The 18,017-nt window shown below is 40.8% G+C and overlaps 1 protein-coding gene across 1 annotated transcript; it reads right to left on the reverse strand.

Moving 5' to 3' along the window:
• Window positions 1-1,979: 1,979 nt before the first annotated feature.
• Window positions 1,980-17,795, reverse strand: LOC108033372 (protein dissatisfaction). The gene is made up of 5 exons (XM_017107690.2): window positions 17,629-17,795; window positions 14,267-14,350; window positions 14,049-14,210; window positions 3,070-4,421; window positions 1,980-2,560 (listed from the first exon to the last, which is right to left on the reverse strand). The coding sequence occupies exons 1-5, from the start codon at window positions 17,636-17,638 to the stop codon at window positions 2,078-2,080; spliced, it is 2,091 nt and encodes a 696-aa protein (XP_016963179.1). The 5' UTR covers window positions 17,639-17,795; the 3' UTR covers window positions 1,980-2,077.
• Window positions 17,796-18,017: the final 222 nt, after the last annotated feature.

Here is an 18,017-nt window from a genome sequence, read left to right on the forward strand (position 1 = left end):
AATTAATGTAAAACAAATTAAGCTTAAAATAAAAAGTTAAGATCCCTGAACTCTTTAAAATCATTGCCATTTCTTAAATAATTTCGGGTTTATGCGAAACTGATTGTTTTTTTTTTGAAGAGTAGTTTGTTTAATGCATGTTTTTTTTTGTTTTTTAATAACAACCTAAAAAAATGTTCATGTCAAAAAAAGTTATCAGAAAGGTTTCACACAAAAATAAATAAAACATTTGTAGATATATGTCTTTTAACCAACTCGGGACACTTTTAAGATAAAAAAATCATCTCTATACCAATGTGACTTATCGATATTAATCGACTCTTTAAATTTAAAATATTGCGCAAAATCACTTTTCTTTTGTACTAATTGAAAATAATGAAATTTATATCTTTATTTTTTTTTTTAAATAGGTTTAAATATATCTGCCAGTAACCGTTTTATCATAATTTTCGTAAAAACAAATCGTTAAGCTGTGGTTCAATCCTGGGTTTTTCGAAATTTAGGGGGAATATAATTTTTTACTCACACAAAATTGTATTAGAACTTTAGTATGTGTGGGATGTCATCTCGACTTTTTTACCTCATAACACCTTGATGCCTTATCATCATCTGATTTTTATGCCACCAACCTTAAATTTAATTGACAACGAAAAGCACACAACCCGATATTTTTGGAGTTACCTTTTTAATTTTGCCTTCATTTAATAACACTCCCAATAAAGATGAAGCAAATAAGGATTCATTTTATTATATTTCAATATATTTAGTTTGCCTTATTTGGTTATTCATCCATCATCGTTTTACATTTATTTATATTCATTTACGTTTGGTTTTGCTATATATCTAATGTTATGTTCTTATCGCTTTACGAGTATCAATGTGAAAAAATCAATTATAAAGCATTCCGGCTCGCAGGGCCAGATACATCGACAGATACAATTGTTTATATTTTTTGTGGCTACGCATTTGATAAAACTAACCGAAACATCAAGCCTGAGAGGCAACCAACGAGCCAACAGTAACAGTGAGGCATAACATGCAACATAAATTTTGGTCGCTTGACCTGCGGCAAAGTTGTTTTTTCATTTTCGCGATTTCTAAACGCGTTATTCGGAATGCTACCCCAAAGGAAAAACCTGAAACTCAGAAATAGCGGGTGGAAGATATTGAAAAAAGCAAGAGAATAAATCGTAAAACCATAAATGTAATAGTGGGCGGGCTTCCAGAGAGGTTGGCTAAGACGGTGTTGTGTACCCTGTGAAGTCAAAAAATTTAATGAAATGTTTCAAAGTGTGGTAAAAGAATAATTTTGAATAACCATTTTTAATAATTAAATTTAAGTAGATCTTTGAGATTTATGAACGCATTTCTAGAAAATATATTTTCAGTATTCAGTATAGATTTTCTTTCCAAAACTGTAAAATTTCTCAATCGTCTCAGAGTCCCTAAAGTCCTTTTATGAGTTCTTTCAATCTTATTAGCCATACTAAAGGGTGTTTCAAAGCCAAAGCGCAAAAGAGGTCACCGTTTGTGCGACAACGATTTCGGTACTGCGGGAAGGGGAGTGATTTGTAAGTTAGGGCACGGGAAAGGGGTGGCGAATGGGGCAGGAGGAGGAGGAGGTCCTTGCCAGGTTGAAATAACATGGGGAATTTTTAGAAAAGCGACGACAAAACGTCGAATGAAAGATAAATAAAGCCGCCCAGGCAGTCAAAAAGAAAAATCCGTGAAAAAAGATGAAATGAGAATAAAAATGTTAGAAAATGAAGCGAAAGCAAGGGGAGCGCGACGCATTGCTGGCGGTAAATCAAGGTGTGTGGAGCAGCGCCAATGGAGGAGAGTAGATGGTGTACATACTGTATCTATTACATGGCGGCCTGCGAAATGTCGCATCTGCAGTTTCCGCTGTCCAATTTACCTCACAACCCGCCCATTTCCGCCCGCCCCCTCTATGAATCTGAATACTTTTTGGGTCGCATTGGAATACAAATATTTTTGCAGGTGGCAACGACTGACGCCGCTTAGGTGCTGCGGGAATCGATTTTGATTACATTTCGGGTCGCCTGGCCAAACATATTCACTTGTCCACCTGGGCCGGCTCCATGGTGTACATGTCGCGCAGGAGCCGCGCAATGGGCACATTTCCGATGGTCTCCTTGAAGAACAGTGCCTCAATGGTGGCCGCCCGGATGGTCCTGAGCGAGGGAAGGAGGAGCAGCAGCCTGCCGAAGCGGGTCGCCTGCCGGGGGTAGCGCAGACGCACGTGGTCGGAGAGGATGCACTGCGCCTGGTCCTGCAGCATCTCCACCGGCTGCACGTCGCACAGGCCCGCCGTCTCCGGGGCGAACAGGGCGATGGCCTTCATGCAGCCCACCTCACTGCCGTCGGGCGTGATCTGCCGGAAGCGGCACAGGATCTCCTGGATCGTCTTCATCTCCGTCTGCGTGGCCTCGTCCTGCAGCACCCGCTCCCGGATCAGGGGCGACTCCAGGATGGGCGTTAGGTCCAGGGGAATAGTCCACTGCGCGAGGTTGAGCAGGAAGAGCTCCTTCCAAGACTCCTAAAAGGGAAGGTTCATTACATAAGACAAAGTCTATATTTTGGGAAAAATTTTAATTTAAAAATGTTGGTAAGCTAACAAAAATGAGCCGACAAAAATACTTAGCTTAAGAAAAAAACGTTTTTTTTTTAAGCTTTTAAGTGTTTAGCTAAATATAAGTTAGTTCCAAATGGAAATTTTTATAGTCTAGAAACAACATACGTTAAAAAAGGTGTAGAAACTTTAAGTTTACAAATATTTTTAAGAATCAGAAATTGAAAGGCACAACTTTTGAGAAGACCTTGAATTTACTGGCGAATTTAGTTAAACGCGGAAAGAGGTTTAAAAGTTCAAGTGTACATCGTTTGAAAAAGTTAAAAAATTAAAAAAAAACGTATTTTAAGTTTAAGGCAAAGAAAATTACAAATTTAAAAATTGATTGTTCTAAAAATGATCTGACTAAGCTTGGTTTTTAATCCTGCCGTTGAAAGTTTGGGATGTAAAATGGGAAGCCTGATTATTATCCTCACCTGGAGCAGCAGGTGCTGGTCGTTCTTGGAGAGCGTCTGGAAGGGCATGAGGCACTTGACCCATCGCACGGCCATGAAGAGCAGCCGCGCCGTCGTCTCCTGCAGCATCTCCCAGGACAGGAGCCGCGAGTCCAGCAGCTGCTGCGGGAAGAGCAGCGTGTTGTGCTGCACCTGGTACTGGATGAGCTCCTGGCACTTGTCCGGGCTGAGCAGCAGCTCCAGGAAGCCGCTGGAGCTGGTGGCCGTGGGGCAGGAGGCACCTGGTCTCGGAGGCGGGGGCGTTGGCGTGGTGGGTGTTGGAGATCCGGATGTGAAGCTGGCCTGCTTGTGCTCCCCATTGTTGTTATTGTTATTGTTATTATTGTTGTTGCTCATGTTGCTGGAGCGGATCATGAGGGAGGCGTGGCTTGGTGGCGTGGTGGCCTCACTTAGACTGCGCAGGGAGGTCTGGCGAGGATGCGGGGATCCCGAGGAGGTGGTCAGCGTGGGAGCAGGCGATATGCTGCCGGCACTCAGAGGAGGTGAAGCCGACGGCGATGGCGTCTCCGTTTCCACATTCACCCGGGGACTCTCGCTGCCCAGGCTGAGGCCCTCCTCCCCAGCGACACTCCTTGAGCCAATGCTCGAGATGGACTGAATGGAGTTGCTGGGAGAGGGCGAGGAGTAGTTGTGGTTGTGGTTGCTGCCCGGCGAGGAGGCCTGCGCCGCCGATGCGTAGGGCGTGGTTGTGGAGGAGACGACGGCCGCCACGGCAGTGGCCGTAATCCCCGGCAGCTTGCTGGCCGCTTCGGCGATGAGGTTGTGGTGCAGCAGGTGCGACGGGAAGGTCAGCGAGGGACCAGGGCCGCTGGCATTTCCACTGGGAGTGCTGACCACGCCGCTATGAGGAGCCGGCAGTCCTGGGTGTCCCTGGTGACCCACCGGATGATGGAATGCCGTAGCATGCTGATGCCCACCCGTTCCATGGTGCAGGTGGCCAGCTGGTGGGGCAGCTGCTCCCTGCTGCTGCTGTCCGCCGGCTGCCATGTGGAAGCCACTGGGTGGTGCCGCTCCAGCGGGCGGATGGGTGGAAATGTGCTGGGTGTAGTTGAAGGAGGCCGAGACATTCGTGACCAGGGAGACGGGTAGGTGACCGCCGTGGTGGTGGTGGTGCAGACCCGCCGCAGCCGCTGCAGCAGCCGCCGCATGATGAGCCGCCGCTGCGTGGGCGTGGGCGTGGTGGTGATGGTGGTGGTGGTGGTGGGCGGCTGCTGCATGGTGGGCCGCAGCGGCGGCAGCTGCAGCATGGTGGTGGTGGTGGTGCAACTGCGGGTGCAGCTTCGGTTTCCTGGGCCCACGCTCATGTTGCACAGCTGGGGGATAAGAAGAAAGAAATTTGACTATGGAGAGCAGTTAGAAAATAGTGGGTAACATCGGATTATAAACAAAAAAGTTTTCGAATTTTTCGATTTTAGCAGAACTTCTTAAATATTTATGTTTGTTTTAAATGTAACACATTTTAATAACTCCATATCGATTCTAAACAAACTTTAATTAAATATAAATAGTATGCTGAAATTCATAAGTTTTAAAAAGTTTGCTTAGACTCAATCGCTAACAATACTATTTTTCAGAAAACCTAATTTCTAGTAATATTAAAAACATTTACAGTCTCCTTTTAAAACTTAAAGAACACTCCTAAAACATAATTAATTAGGTACATTTTTAAAAACCATATATTGAAAGTGACCATTAATGTAAGTTGAGTAGGCAGGATTTAATGCATATGATAGGTGGATTATGTAACCCGTAAGAACATGTATGCATACTCCCTGATCAATACTCTAAAATAATCCCTCAATATTAAAATCTTTGTTTATATATTTCATTGGTGTTTATTTAATGAACGGGGAATAACATAAATATTTTTTTTCAAAAATTAAATTTTGACAGTGGATAAAGAGGGTATATCTTGACTGAAAAAAGTACTATTTTCTATTTAAGCTACAGCCTTTTCGTATTTTGAAATCATTTCTTTGCCATTTGCATCTGAGGGACCAATCTGGTTTGCATAAAATCATTCCAAGTGTGTAATTGCGATAATCTGCCTCTAAGTAGTTAAATAAACAAAGTTAATTTCAAAGATACTCCCGCCTGGCTTTCTTCTCATCTTGCTCTTATTTTCCTTTTGAAACTTTTCGGGAAAGGTTTTGTGGTGCGGTCCCAAAGGTTGGGCTTTTCCCGATTTGGGTCAGAAGTGAGGGACGGGAGGGAAGAAATAATAAACCGATTATTTGAGATGCAAAGATACGAGCTATAAGGATACAGATACAGAGTAGCGGATACGATAAGATAGGATAGATGAACTGTCCTCGGGCGTGAGAACTGTTGCATATGCCTCAAGCTAAACCTGAGCAGAAAAATACATGGGGGTTGAGGAGCTGAGCTCATGTGTGTGTGGCTGTCATGACTTTTATTTGTTTGTAATTAAATGTATCTATAGCTGCGCTGCGAATCTTGTAGATTGCATGACGTGGCGCAAAAGGGGTGACATTTTAATCCCCAGCTAATCGCATATGTGAGTGCGTCTCCCTGTAAAATGACTACAGTCACTTGAGGGCACTTGAGACCCCAAACTTTAGCTTCGCCCAGCTTCGTGATGAATAAAACTAGAAAAAACGATGCCACCTAGAGCGGGAAACGGTCTCAAAGCTTTCAAAAGATCACAAATTTCAATTAAAGAAAATGCCAAACTCATCAAATTTTTATGCTGCGGGTTTAACAAACTTTGGGTACCAATTTCCAGCGGGACTTAAAAATTGTGGTTCAGCAAAATGCGCAAGAAAAGTTTTAAAAAACCCCCTGCGGAACTCAAACTTCAAGTTAACCCTTTGGCTGTGACTCCGAAGCCCTCCTTTTTTCTCCTTCGCCATGTTCAAACATAGAAACGCGTGAAAAAGGCAACAAAATTAGCTGCCAAGGCGGGAAAACTTAAAATATTTGCACTTCCCTCTTGATTTTAGCATTCTGTTTTTTCCTTGAGAGAAACTTTTCCTGGAAGGCTGCCGAAAGCAGAGGCAGAAAAGTAAGTAACGATTTACTTCTGGAAAGTTATGAAATTGGAAAATGCACAAGTCGTGTCTGCTTTCTATGCAAAAGCGGAAAATAACTGCGGGCGATTTAAAAAGCCCACTTGATTTAGACTCATTCGGATAATGCAAAGTCGTTGGGAGAGTAAGATTTGCCTCACTCCTTGGGAGCACTAAACGAAATGATTCCTTTAAATCTTTACAGTGGTGAGAAACCTGTATTAAATTTTTAATAAGCTTTAATTAAAAGCTTAAGTAATTTAACCGTTTTTATGTCCCATGATAGAAAGATGTATAAATTTTTAGATATATAAATTTCTTATAATAACTCTTCATTCATTCATAGCAAATTTATTCTCATGTTACTTTTTCCCAATTTTAAATATGAAATAATAGCACGGAAAATCCTTAAGTTCTCTGCTTTCTACATAAATTTTGTGTTTAAGTTGAAGATTGGTGTTCTTCCTCTTGAAATATTAAGCTTATTAAAAAGTTGCTAGATTATTTTTATATTTTTGTCAATATCTTGCCTCTGAAAATGAAATAAGGATGCCTTTATTTTTTAAAAGATTCACAGTGCGTTTCTCCTTTTTTTCGCTTTCTTAAGAAGTATATAATTTTATTGTTGTTGAATAATTGAAACAGCTCATTGTAAAGATTCCAATCAAACGCAGCTTATTCGTGGATGCGGATCGCCCCCGCCGCAGCCAACTACTTGACAATTGCTCAATTCTCATCCATTGTTGGCCTGACAATTCCGTGGGTGACTGAGTACCCGGGCAGCCTGAGCCGACATAATGTGGCCATTATGGACTATTAAGCACTCCGCCACTAGTCCGAGCAACCCCCGACCGAACCAGAAGGCTGGGTCTGCGCAAACAGCCCCTGCTCACGGTATCCGGCAGCACATCGAATCACTTCAAGTGTTTTCCTAATTTCACGGTTTATATATCTTTTTATTTTATTTTTGGGTTTTTGGGCTGTCGCTCGCCCCTCGTAAATTTGCAAACGTTGCCTTATTTACTTTTAATTTGCCTGCCAAACAATCGCATTTTGATATATTCCTTTTAGGTGAAGTTTGATTACGACATTATCTGCGGATGGGGATGTGGATGCGGATCTGGATGGCCCCGCATGTAAGGCGAGGGCTCTGCTCATTACCGCTTACCGATTTATTTATTTCGATTTCTGGAGCACGCGTTGCGCTTTTCAGCTTATGGGCGGCCGGGTACATCCGTGTCCTTCGTCCTGGCTCGTCTCGAACCCAGTGATGATGACCATCATTTGGGATTTTGCGTGCGGTATCGTCGTGAAGTCGCCGTGGTCGTGGCCGTTTCGAGATGTGGGAACCAAACAGCTGCGTGGCAGCTCGCTTTTCCACTGCCACTTATCATTAATTTTTCCGCCGCGTCTTTCCTTGCCCACTCTGGCATCCGGACATTTTCGCCTTTGTCTGTCTCTGCCTTGGCCTGGTCCTTGGCCCTCCCTTTCCAGCCCAAACCCATGACCCTGTGACCCCATCCCCATGCATGTATTTTGACATAATTGTTTTTGCTTTCACGGAACTCCTGGTCCGCTTCCCTGCTCTCTACCCTAATTAATTGATTAACTTCAGCAAATCGGTCAATATGTTTGCTATACTGCTCCGTTGTCCATTTGTTTCACTTTCCTGCGGGGGAGTTCGGGGTCCTGGGAGCAGGGTGCGATCCTCGTAATGAGTTGCTAATTAGATTTGTAGATTGTAATTTTTTCCACTCGCTCTTTTCGCCAGCGGGCGTAACTTTGTGTACTACATTTCGGAAGAGCCTGGGAGATTTTCCAGGTGTTGGTATGTGCGGTGTGGGAAGGGGTTGGCAGTTTTGGGGGAGGGCAGCAGGGAAACTCCTTGATTTCGCAAGAGTTTATAAGTCAAGTGTTAATTAGATTTAATATTCATGAGATTTTATACATTGCTTATAAATCATTCAAGATGCTTGTGGGATTTATATTTGATTTGATTTCAAATGCAAGGTACTTTTTTGATTTAATAAAATTTTATGCCATGTAAAAGAGGTTGAAATTGCAAATTTTAGAAAATGCATTTCAGTAGAAAAATCGTTGAAAGTGTGAATATGTAGTTGCCTATGTTTTTTTCAAGGACAGTTCATCGAACACAATGTTTTGAAGGTTTGTCATACTTTGCGACCTACGCAAATACAGACAGTCCTGATAGTAAAACACATCTTTCAAACTGAGCTTGCAAAAGGCAAATAAAAATCCTTAATCTCTTAATCCTTAAGATAATAAGATTAATTTAAGTTATTATCGAATCCTAAAAACGAATTATAAGAACATGTTAAGGCAAGAAGAACAGCTTGTCAACGTTTTAAAGAATGTATTTCTGTAATGTTTATAATAACAGTTTACGAAAAAATTCGAAGGTATTTTATAGTAAATATGTTATTTGAGCAATATAATAAGTTGGTTAAGAAAATCTTGAAAATTGTGGTAAGAATTGCAGTTCTGTTGGCCTCATATCACTGCCGTTTATTCAGAGTAGTCATTACATTTGGCCCCAATTTCTTACCACAAGTTTTTATCGAGTTCAAAAATATCGTGTAAGCTTAGTGTATCTTTTTCTGTGCCTAGTTGCTTTTCTTACTTGCAGTTGTACCAGTGAATCCCTCGATCAGTAAAAGATAGATTATATTTGCTGTTCGCCTCTGCAGGCTCTTCATATAAACGCCCCACCCCCTGAGGCAGCCCTTTGGCCTCCCATTCGAGGCGGAAAGTGGCTCCGAACACGATGAGGCCAACGGCTTTTACGCCTCTGACTCTCACTCGAGTGCTGCTCGCCCAGTGGGTAAGTGATTTTAAATCCGCTTTTAATGTTGACACTGACACGTTTGACTCACTCACGCACACTGCAGTGCAGGCAGTCCTGCGTGTGTGTGTGTGAGGATGGGGGTGTGGATGGGGGCGTGGAAGGTGCGACATGGTGATGTACGATGGGTGTCCGTGTCCATGACATGTGCAACAAGCCAGGCGCATTTACATGTCGCACAGTCCCCGGCGCAAGTGTATGCACATATCGTAGTAGGCTATAATGTCAATTAAGTAAAACACCCGGCACATGTGTGCGTGCGTATCTGTGTGTGCATTCGCATGTGTGGGCGTGTCCCTCAGCCACGGCTTTCTGTGCCCTGCAGCCATGTGTAAATGAAATTGCGTATACGTAATATGGTGGGGGCAGTCAGCGAGGGCGGCTTAAAAGCTACACAATAAATATCGCACGGATACAAATTCCCATGCACACATATATATATATATAGGCGTGAGTTTGTATGTATACGGCGTGCACATCAGCAAAAATCAATACGTTAAAATGTGGTCATGAAATTAGCCGAGACTGCCTTTTGCGCCAGCGCCAAAAAGTCGTCTCTGGAATAGACATCAACAACAACAAAAATTTACATTGGCACCATGGCGAACGGAACGAGACTTGGGCCCCGAAAATAAAGCCAGGCTGGGGAACCACAGTCTGTTGACAAAAGGGCTTAAGAGCCCCGAAGAACGCAACGATATACTTGTGCAGTGTAAATGGCTAGGTGCGAGTCCGACGCAACACCACAGCAGCAAGAAACTAAGAGCTCTTCCACTTGGCAGTCCCTTTCAATGGGTTTACACTTGGCTGAGTCTTGGAAAAGGTCTCCTCTCTGCTCGACCACTTGGGATTGTTTCTGCGTTTGCCCCTGTCTGCACCGTCTTGCCTAGTCTAATCCCCGACAGAAACGCAGGCGGAGGAAGTTGCCTTCGGTAAGCGCTTAAGTTAAGGTTAGTACACATCGACTGAAGCTGAGTTGAATGGATTCCAATGCAAATTCAGCTTGCTAAGAGAGATCAAAGGTCAAGGATCAACACTAAATCGAACAGTCATATTATATATGCACTATATTTAACAAGTTTTTATTAGCATTAATCAATTTTAATAAAATGTATTTAGTATGTATATTACTCTTCGTATTACCTAAAAAATATTTTCGAATGAAAGCAAATAGAAGAATGGCATTTTTCAATATCTATTAAATATTATTTAATGATTCAAATTACGTGTGAGTATCCTGAAACTATTTTCGGTGTACCTATTAAAAAAATGTTGAATTTTTTATGCATAATATATGATTTTAGCATAAATTTACGAAAGTTAAAAGTAAAGAACCTCAAGAAGGCAATCAAAGAAGGCCAAAGAAAAAGCACATACACCTTTTTTCTTGTATAATTAATCTTAAATTTAAATACAATTAAACAAATAAATAAAAATGTGAGTATTCTAAACTAATAGTCTATTTAATGAACAAAACTCAACGATAAATGCTGCTTAGAAAACTGAAATTAATATATTTGTACTTTTCATTGTAAACTTTCTCCCACTGGACCATTTACACGTTTCGTCTTGGCCATTATAAGCACCATTACGTATCACTTTTCGGCTCATCACACCCGGGGGAATAATGACCCCATCATTATCACACCCCCACTTGGCGGTCGTCAACTGAAAAGCGTCTCTAAGAATGGGATTCGAGAAGCGACACAAATCACTCAAAATGAGAAATCCGCTTAAATCGCCGCGTAAATATTGGCAAAGAAAAAGAAAGTAAGAACCGTCTGGGGGTTATGAAAGTAGAAGGTATGCGTGTTGATGATGCTGACGCTTTGCTGTATACAAATGCAAATACCATTAAATGTGACAAGTGGCAACATAATTTGTAAGGAGGGCTCTTGTCGTATCTTTTTTATTTTTCTCCATTCTCCGGCTCGCACCCTCCGCAGGATATTAGCATACAAAGTAGCCAACATTTGTAATTCTGTCAGCGGCAAAGGATGGGGAAGGCAGTTATGGGTTCAGAAAGCTTTGACAGCAAAGTGTGCGACGCCTGTCATATTTTCCCATAATAATTTATTTGTCAGTCCAGAGTGCGGTGGCATGCTGATTGGTCAGCTCAAAACTGTCAAATTGCCACTTTGTCGAGGGGGTGTGAGGGCTACTTCCGTCTATTTTTAAATGAACTTAAATCTTTATGAGTTCTTTAAGGAATTTTAAAGTATTTATTCATGAAGACGAATCCAAATCAGGCGTAAATGAGGCATCACTTAAGTCCATATGTGTGGAAAAGTGTTCCTCATTCGAGAATTCCCTTTCTCTCTCTTTTTGAGAAGAAATATTCTCAAAATCAAGTTAAAGAAGAAACGGTTTGAAAAGAGAGGCAAGCGCAGCTTTGATTTTGTTTTTCACAACGAAAAATGTATTTCGAAAACTTCTAATCTCAGTTCTTTTAACATCAAGAAACGTGTTTGGGAGAATGTGTTCTCATTATTTTGAGAAGTCTTAGATCTGCAATTATAACCTTTTTTTAAGACATAGATGAATTTTGGGTACTCTAGCTGCTTTAAAGTATTTTTTTAATCCTCTTTAACTAAGTAAATATCTAAATAAAAGCTTAAAGTAGTCGACCCCTTTGCAATTAACTTTATTTGCCTTTCGGCGTCGCAATCGAAAAATCACTTAACGCCAAGCGGAAACTAAGAAAACTAAGAACGCCAAACCGCAGTCGGAACTCATTTCAATCCCCCAAATCCGCTCCAGCGCACCCCCAACAACTTTACTACTCGCATGACCCCACCCAGCCCAAACTCACAAAAATGTTACACAAACGTGCCTTGAACGATTTTTGTGGCTTTTTTGCTTTCTGCTCTAAACAACAAAAGCATTTTGTCTGGGGATACTACAATGGCGTTAGGGCGGACCATTTTTCTGGGGGTTCATCTATGGGAGATGGGATTGGGTGGGTGGCGGTGTGAGGTTTGTGGAAGATGTGTGAATTGTTTGGCGTCCGTGTGTGTTTGTTATTTGTTTACGGAACCAGCCAAGAAAAACCCCAAAAAGGCAGCCCAACATGAGGCTTTGTAGCGGCAAACTAAGAAAATATCGCAAGGAATGTGAGGAACATGGTTGTACACATCGCAGTTTGCTCATATCCCAGCCATTGTTGCGATGCTCCTAAGGTTCCCAGAAATTTGTTGGAAGCATATGATTTTTTGCTTTTATTTGGCAGAAAATATTTTTGAAATGAACATGTCTACAAAAATCTAAGAAAACGGCGAAATCTTGTTAGCCATATTATAATATTTAGGTTTCAGATAAGAAACTACTTTTAGAAACTGTAAACACCCATTTAGTGCTTTAAGTAAATCAAAAAGTTAGGATCCAGGATCGATTTAAATGTTGTGACCATGTTTTCATAAAATTAAAAAAACAAAAATTTAAACATCCATTTCTTGTAGCTATGAAATGATATATTATTTTGTAGGATGCTTTTAAGCCATTCTGATTTTCTTTCAAGCTTATGATGCTAAGAGAATATCATAGTCGCTTATCGGTTTTTATCGTTATAGTTCAATCGTATATCCACTTTATACTTGTTGTGCTTTTTTGTGGGGTGCTCTAGCATTCATTTGGGTGGTGGCTAGCTGGATACAGACACTGCTCTGCCAATCCCCACCCATCACCTCGGTCCACAAGCCACCATCGCTGCGAAGGTCCCTGGGTTGACTGACGTCTAAGTTCGAGCTTTGGGCATCATCACTTGATTGTCAATACATTTTAGTCGCATTTTCAGCGAACGGATAATGCGTGTAATCCGCTATTAAGTGCACATTGTCAATCGACCCTCACGCCCGGTCGGGTGTTCCAGTACTCCACCCCAAAAAAGAGTGGCCCTTGCGTGCGAGAAAATCTGCAACGATTCTCACGCTGTTACAGTCCCGGCTCTGCTGTGCAGTGAACCCATCAATGGTAGCTTCTGAATACTGAACACTGACACTGAATTCCGAATACGAATCGGCATCCATGAGATGGGTCCTTGCTCCTGGATAGAGTCCGCACCCATCCCCACGGCCGATGCCAAGAATGCTCGTCGCTATTATGTGTTTTTATGCTACATTTAATGTTGGCTTAAGAGCTTTAAAGCTAGCATTGTTGCATTGAGCTGTGTATTCGGTTTGGTTATGGCCACCCGACTACCGATTACCGGCTGGCTGGAAGGAGTTGGTGCTTGGTATTCAAATGTGGCTATTGGGGTGCTGCGTTTGGATTACCTCTATACGGCAATCCAAATTATTACTTTGTATTCATTTTATATGCTCCTAGGAATGGTTTTTTAACTTTTATATGCGTAAAATACCATCAAAGATTGTTTAAATCGGTTTATCTTTATTATGTATATTGATATTAATTAATTTTTCCTAACTTTGCAATGCTTCTGCCACCTAAACCTAACGTTAAAAAAAATGTTGAATCTATTCATTTGGGGTCCCTTTTTTCTACTACCAAATCACCTCTTTTAACTTAATCAAGTGTTTCAATGCAAATTTAAAAGCTGGGTATTTCTAGTAATGTGTACGAGTGATTTGTGATATTTGTGATTTTAGATCAGTATTCCAATTATCTTTGTAGGAGGTATAATAAACAAATCATTGAAATGTGCCAGTTTCGCAATTTACTCGACTACCAATTTCCCTTGGTGTAGCTTACAAAAATCAGATTCAACACTTTTCCCCCATTAAGTCTTTCGCCCCGAGGCACGACCACAGGATTGGGGCTCGCATAATTTATAATCAGCTTAATGACAAATTCAGCCAAAATTCAAATGGCGTTTTTCAGACTCTGGCCACAACTGCAGGAGAGGAGGCAGCCGACGGCATTTCGGTTTCAGAGTCTAATGTAATTTATGCCCAGAAACCTTGACGTAAACAGGCTTCTCGAGCTAATTTGCTGCATAATTAAGTGTATTTGGGCAGTGGAACAATACTTGTGGGCGGAGCTTAGCGGTGATTCGGGGAATGGAATGTTGATAATGTCAGGGAATTACTTACCGTCCTTGTTCATGGCCGACTGAAAGCACTTGGCCAGGCGACACGCGCGACACTGGTTTCGGTGGGTCTTGTCCACGGGACATCGACCCTTGAGATCACCGGTGGCCTTACAGGTGTAAATCCGATTCCGGTGGATGCTCCGCTTGAAGAAGCCCGAGCAGCCTAAAAGGAATTAGCTGAGCTTACGTTGTTTTTGGCCTAACCCTGCCAGGACTCACCATCGCAGCTGTAGATTCCATAGTGCTTCCCGGAGCTGCGATCGCCGCACACCTTGCAGGGGATATCCAACAGACGGTCGCCCGCTAAAAATTATGCAAGGAGATGATGAAGCAGATTAACAGACCGTAAAAATATATATTAGAAATTTATACAAATATATTCCAAATAATCTTAAATTTTTCCACTAATTAAGTGGATAATTTTTTATGTGTGTAGGCGTTCACTTTGTAAATAACTTTCTTAAAATCAAGATTTGGAAAAGGACATCTAGCTATAAAACTAAAAATCCATTATCCACAATAACCTTTTCAAAAGAATGATAAAATATTTATAGTAAAGTTTAAGACTAAACTATCGAATGGGAGTCAGTTGTGGAAAGCAGGTAGTAAAATTTTAGATGATTTGAGAAAAGGGTGATCTTTAATAATTTAGACTTATCGGCTTATATTTTAGTTACTCAATTATGAACAGTATAAAACAGTGTCTTGCCATTAGTAGCCTTTTTTTGAGTAGGTTATCATAGTAGGTTATCATTGTCGAATAAATTAACCAGAAAAAGTGATCGCTATAATGATATTTGTAATGTTTTATTTTTCTGCAAACTTTTTCTGCAAAATTTTAAATCTAACAAAACTAAAGTAAATTAAAAAAAGTAAGGTTACATTTTTGTGCATATTAGTTATATCAAAAACAATTCATCTTATACCAAGAAACCCATTTATTAAATTTACTTAAAGCTAATCTGTAAGCTATTATTTCCAAAAATTTTATGAAATTTCTATTACTGCTTTGTTTGATTTTGATTCTGATGTTAATATTTGTTGCTTCTGATTACTTTTACTATCAGTCCAATTTTGCTCCGAAACGAATAGTCCCGTACCGGGGAAAAAGGTTGGACTTCACCTACCTACTGAATGTATTGTTTCGAAATACACACAATGCCACATGACGACACATTTGCAAACAAATGCATTTAATCATTGGAGTATTTAACTTTTATTAAGCGCTAAGCCCGCTTCCGCCGAGCTCTTTGCGCCCGAGGAAACCAGCGAGTCACGCCCAAGAGAAGTTGCCTACTTTGCGGCGCAGCTTCGAGTGTGTTTGTCGCGGATTAGCTTGTGAAAAAGGCCCGCACGCTCTCATCCTGCGACTGTGCGACTGTGTGTGTGTAAGGGGGAGGGCGGGAAGGACATCCCTTTGACTGGCACGCTTCGCAAATTAAGTTCAACACTCGGCACTTGTCAAAATAAAACGCTCGCCCTTTGTTGTGGTCCTTTGTCCTGTGACATTTGACATATTGTCGCTGGTGGAGTTCCCTGGGTTTTGGTTTTTCGGTGGGCCTTTGGTTGGCGCGCGTTGCCAATTTTCACACCCTGCGGATCGGCAATTGTCCGCAGCGTGTTAACACCTCTCGAGTGGTCGTCCTTTTCTGGGGTTGCATCGGAATCGGAATCTGAAGGCCCAATGACACCTTTTGGCAGCGGACCCTTCCGGCCCGTTGTTTTCTTTTTTAAATTTTGGTATTGTTGATTTTACATATTTCTGTTTATTTACGCCATCACTTGCTACTTTAGAGCCCCTTTTTGTGCTAGTTGCCAGTGAGTGGGTTATGTCTTTTTATCAACCATACAGAATATGCTTTCTCAATTTTTATGGAAATCTCGGACATGTTTGGATAGGCAATGGGCCTGGGTGTGGGAAAAACGTGAGGGCTTTGCGTTATCAACGTGAGAGTTTCAGAACGGGTATTTTAAAAAACAAAGTAATCTCAGAAAAAAAAAACATGAAATAACTAAGACAACATCGGAAGCGGAAGTTTTGTACCTTCAAGTCTACCGCGTATTGTATACCATAATTTAATATAAGTACACTAATTAAAAGCTTATGGGAGTTAAAGCTAATATTTTTAGAAGAAAGTTATTAAGAACGTAATTATTAGAATCACTCGTCCGTATAAACGCTGTTTGTCCGTATAAGCGCTAAGATCTCGGGAACTACAAAAGCTAGAAGGATTGAACAGATCAAGTTCGATTCGGTGAAGTGCCCCGTCCATTGTAATGTCGCCAAGGTCTGTTTGGCACCCACATTATTAAAGATGACGCTTCTGTGTAAATTTAAAATGATTTTATTTGTAAACACCTATCTAAATTGTGAGAACCGTTCAGACATCCCCATTAAAAAATGTTGGTAATCTAAGTTAAATAGGCTTTGGGTGGTCAGTGTCTGACAATTGAATTTTATTCTAATTTCAATTTAAAAAAGAGTAAGAGGTATCTGATAGTCGAGACACTATAGTGTGTCTACGTGTTTTATTAAAAGTCAATTTATTCCGGATACATAAAGTAAGTTAAGAGTCTCCAATTGTTTCTTATTGCTAAGCTAAAGTCAAAAGATCGTCAAGGACTTTTAGTATTTTATTATATTACAATGTTCAACATGATGTTAAAAACTGTGCCTTTTTAAGTGTTACCCGATGACCTTTTTTGTAGACCTTAATGATTACCATTTATCCGTAAACTAAAAAAATATTTTTTCCAATGTTCCCATGCCCTAAAAAAGAAGCAGTGATCGTAAGAAAGAAGTTTAAAGTTTTAACTTAAACAAGAAAGGAAGTAAACTTTGGCAAGCCGAAGTTTGTATACCCTTGTAGTTATAGGAAATAATCAACATTTGTAACACCATGTGAAGTTTTCAAGGATTGTTGCTGGCTTTATCGATATTAAATTAATTCATTATTTCTCTGACCGTTTCTTTGACATCTATATGTTGGAGTCATCTTATATTTATTAATTTTTTTTATGTGTTACCCGACCGGTTTTTTTAACCGTAATGATGATAATTAGTTTAAAAATTATTTTATGTTGTAATGCTTCAATGTTCATATGCCAAAAAAAAAAACTATAGTGGTTGTAAGCAAGAAGTTGAAAATATTGTGTTATAAGTTGCCTTAAACTTGGGCTTCCATAATTCCCAACTAGTACTAGTTCAAAATACGGGCTCACTTCTTGTGAAGTAGTAGCTAAACAAATAAACATTACACAAAGAGTTTTAAATTATTTGTGGTGAACTTATGGATATTAGTTTAAGAAATTTGTATCAGTACAACTATTTACGTTCTGCAATTATTGGTAAAAAAGATACAAGTGTTCGGTAAATTAATTTAACAATTGTTTTTTGGGACCTTTTGAAGTTATTGGTTTTAGTTACACTTTTTTTACTGTGAGGCCGTGTATTATACGATACTTTTCGATTTCAAAGGTATAGTAACCTTCCACCAGCTGTGGATACCCATAAATGTACTGTGCAGTACCGCCGGTATCCCGATAGGCAGTAAACCGAAAATTCCGACGCATTCCATTACCTGTGCCCATTTTCCGCTGGTGGAAATATTTGAACCCTAGTGTATCCAGTTTGCTTAGATTTACGTTCCGCACAGCGCACTTTAAATTATACAACAGTGTTTGACTATCCGTTTGGTAATTTTTGTAATACCGGAGCACAATGTCACTTGGAAATTGGGGAATGATTTTCAGATGCCGACGCGATTTGCTTCCGCTGGAATCGGAAATGTGAAACCTGCTGCGGACGCAAATGCGATTGCGATGGCGGTTGCGAGAACGGATCGCCTGGGCTGACGGACCAACTGCGAATGAAACGGGAAGCTAAGGCTGGCAGAGCCAGCAGCGAACAGACCGCCAATTACGAAAGTGAAGCTGCCAAGGAGAGGTCCTTTTTTGCAGTCAATTTGAC

Source organism: Drosophila biarmipes, chromosome 2L (genome assembly GCF_025231255.1).
Source record: "Drosophila biarmipes strain raj3 chromosome 2L, RU_DBia_V1.1, whole genome shotgun sequence".
Classification (NCBI taxonomy): Eukaryota; Metazoa; Arthropoda; class Insecta; order Diptera; family Drosophilidae; genus Drosophila; species Drosophila biarmipes.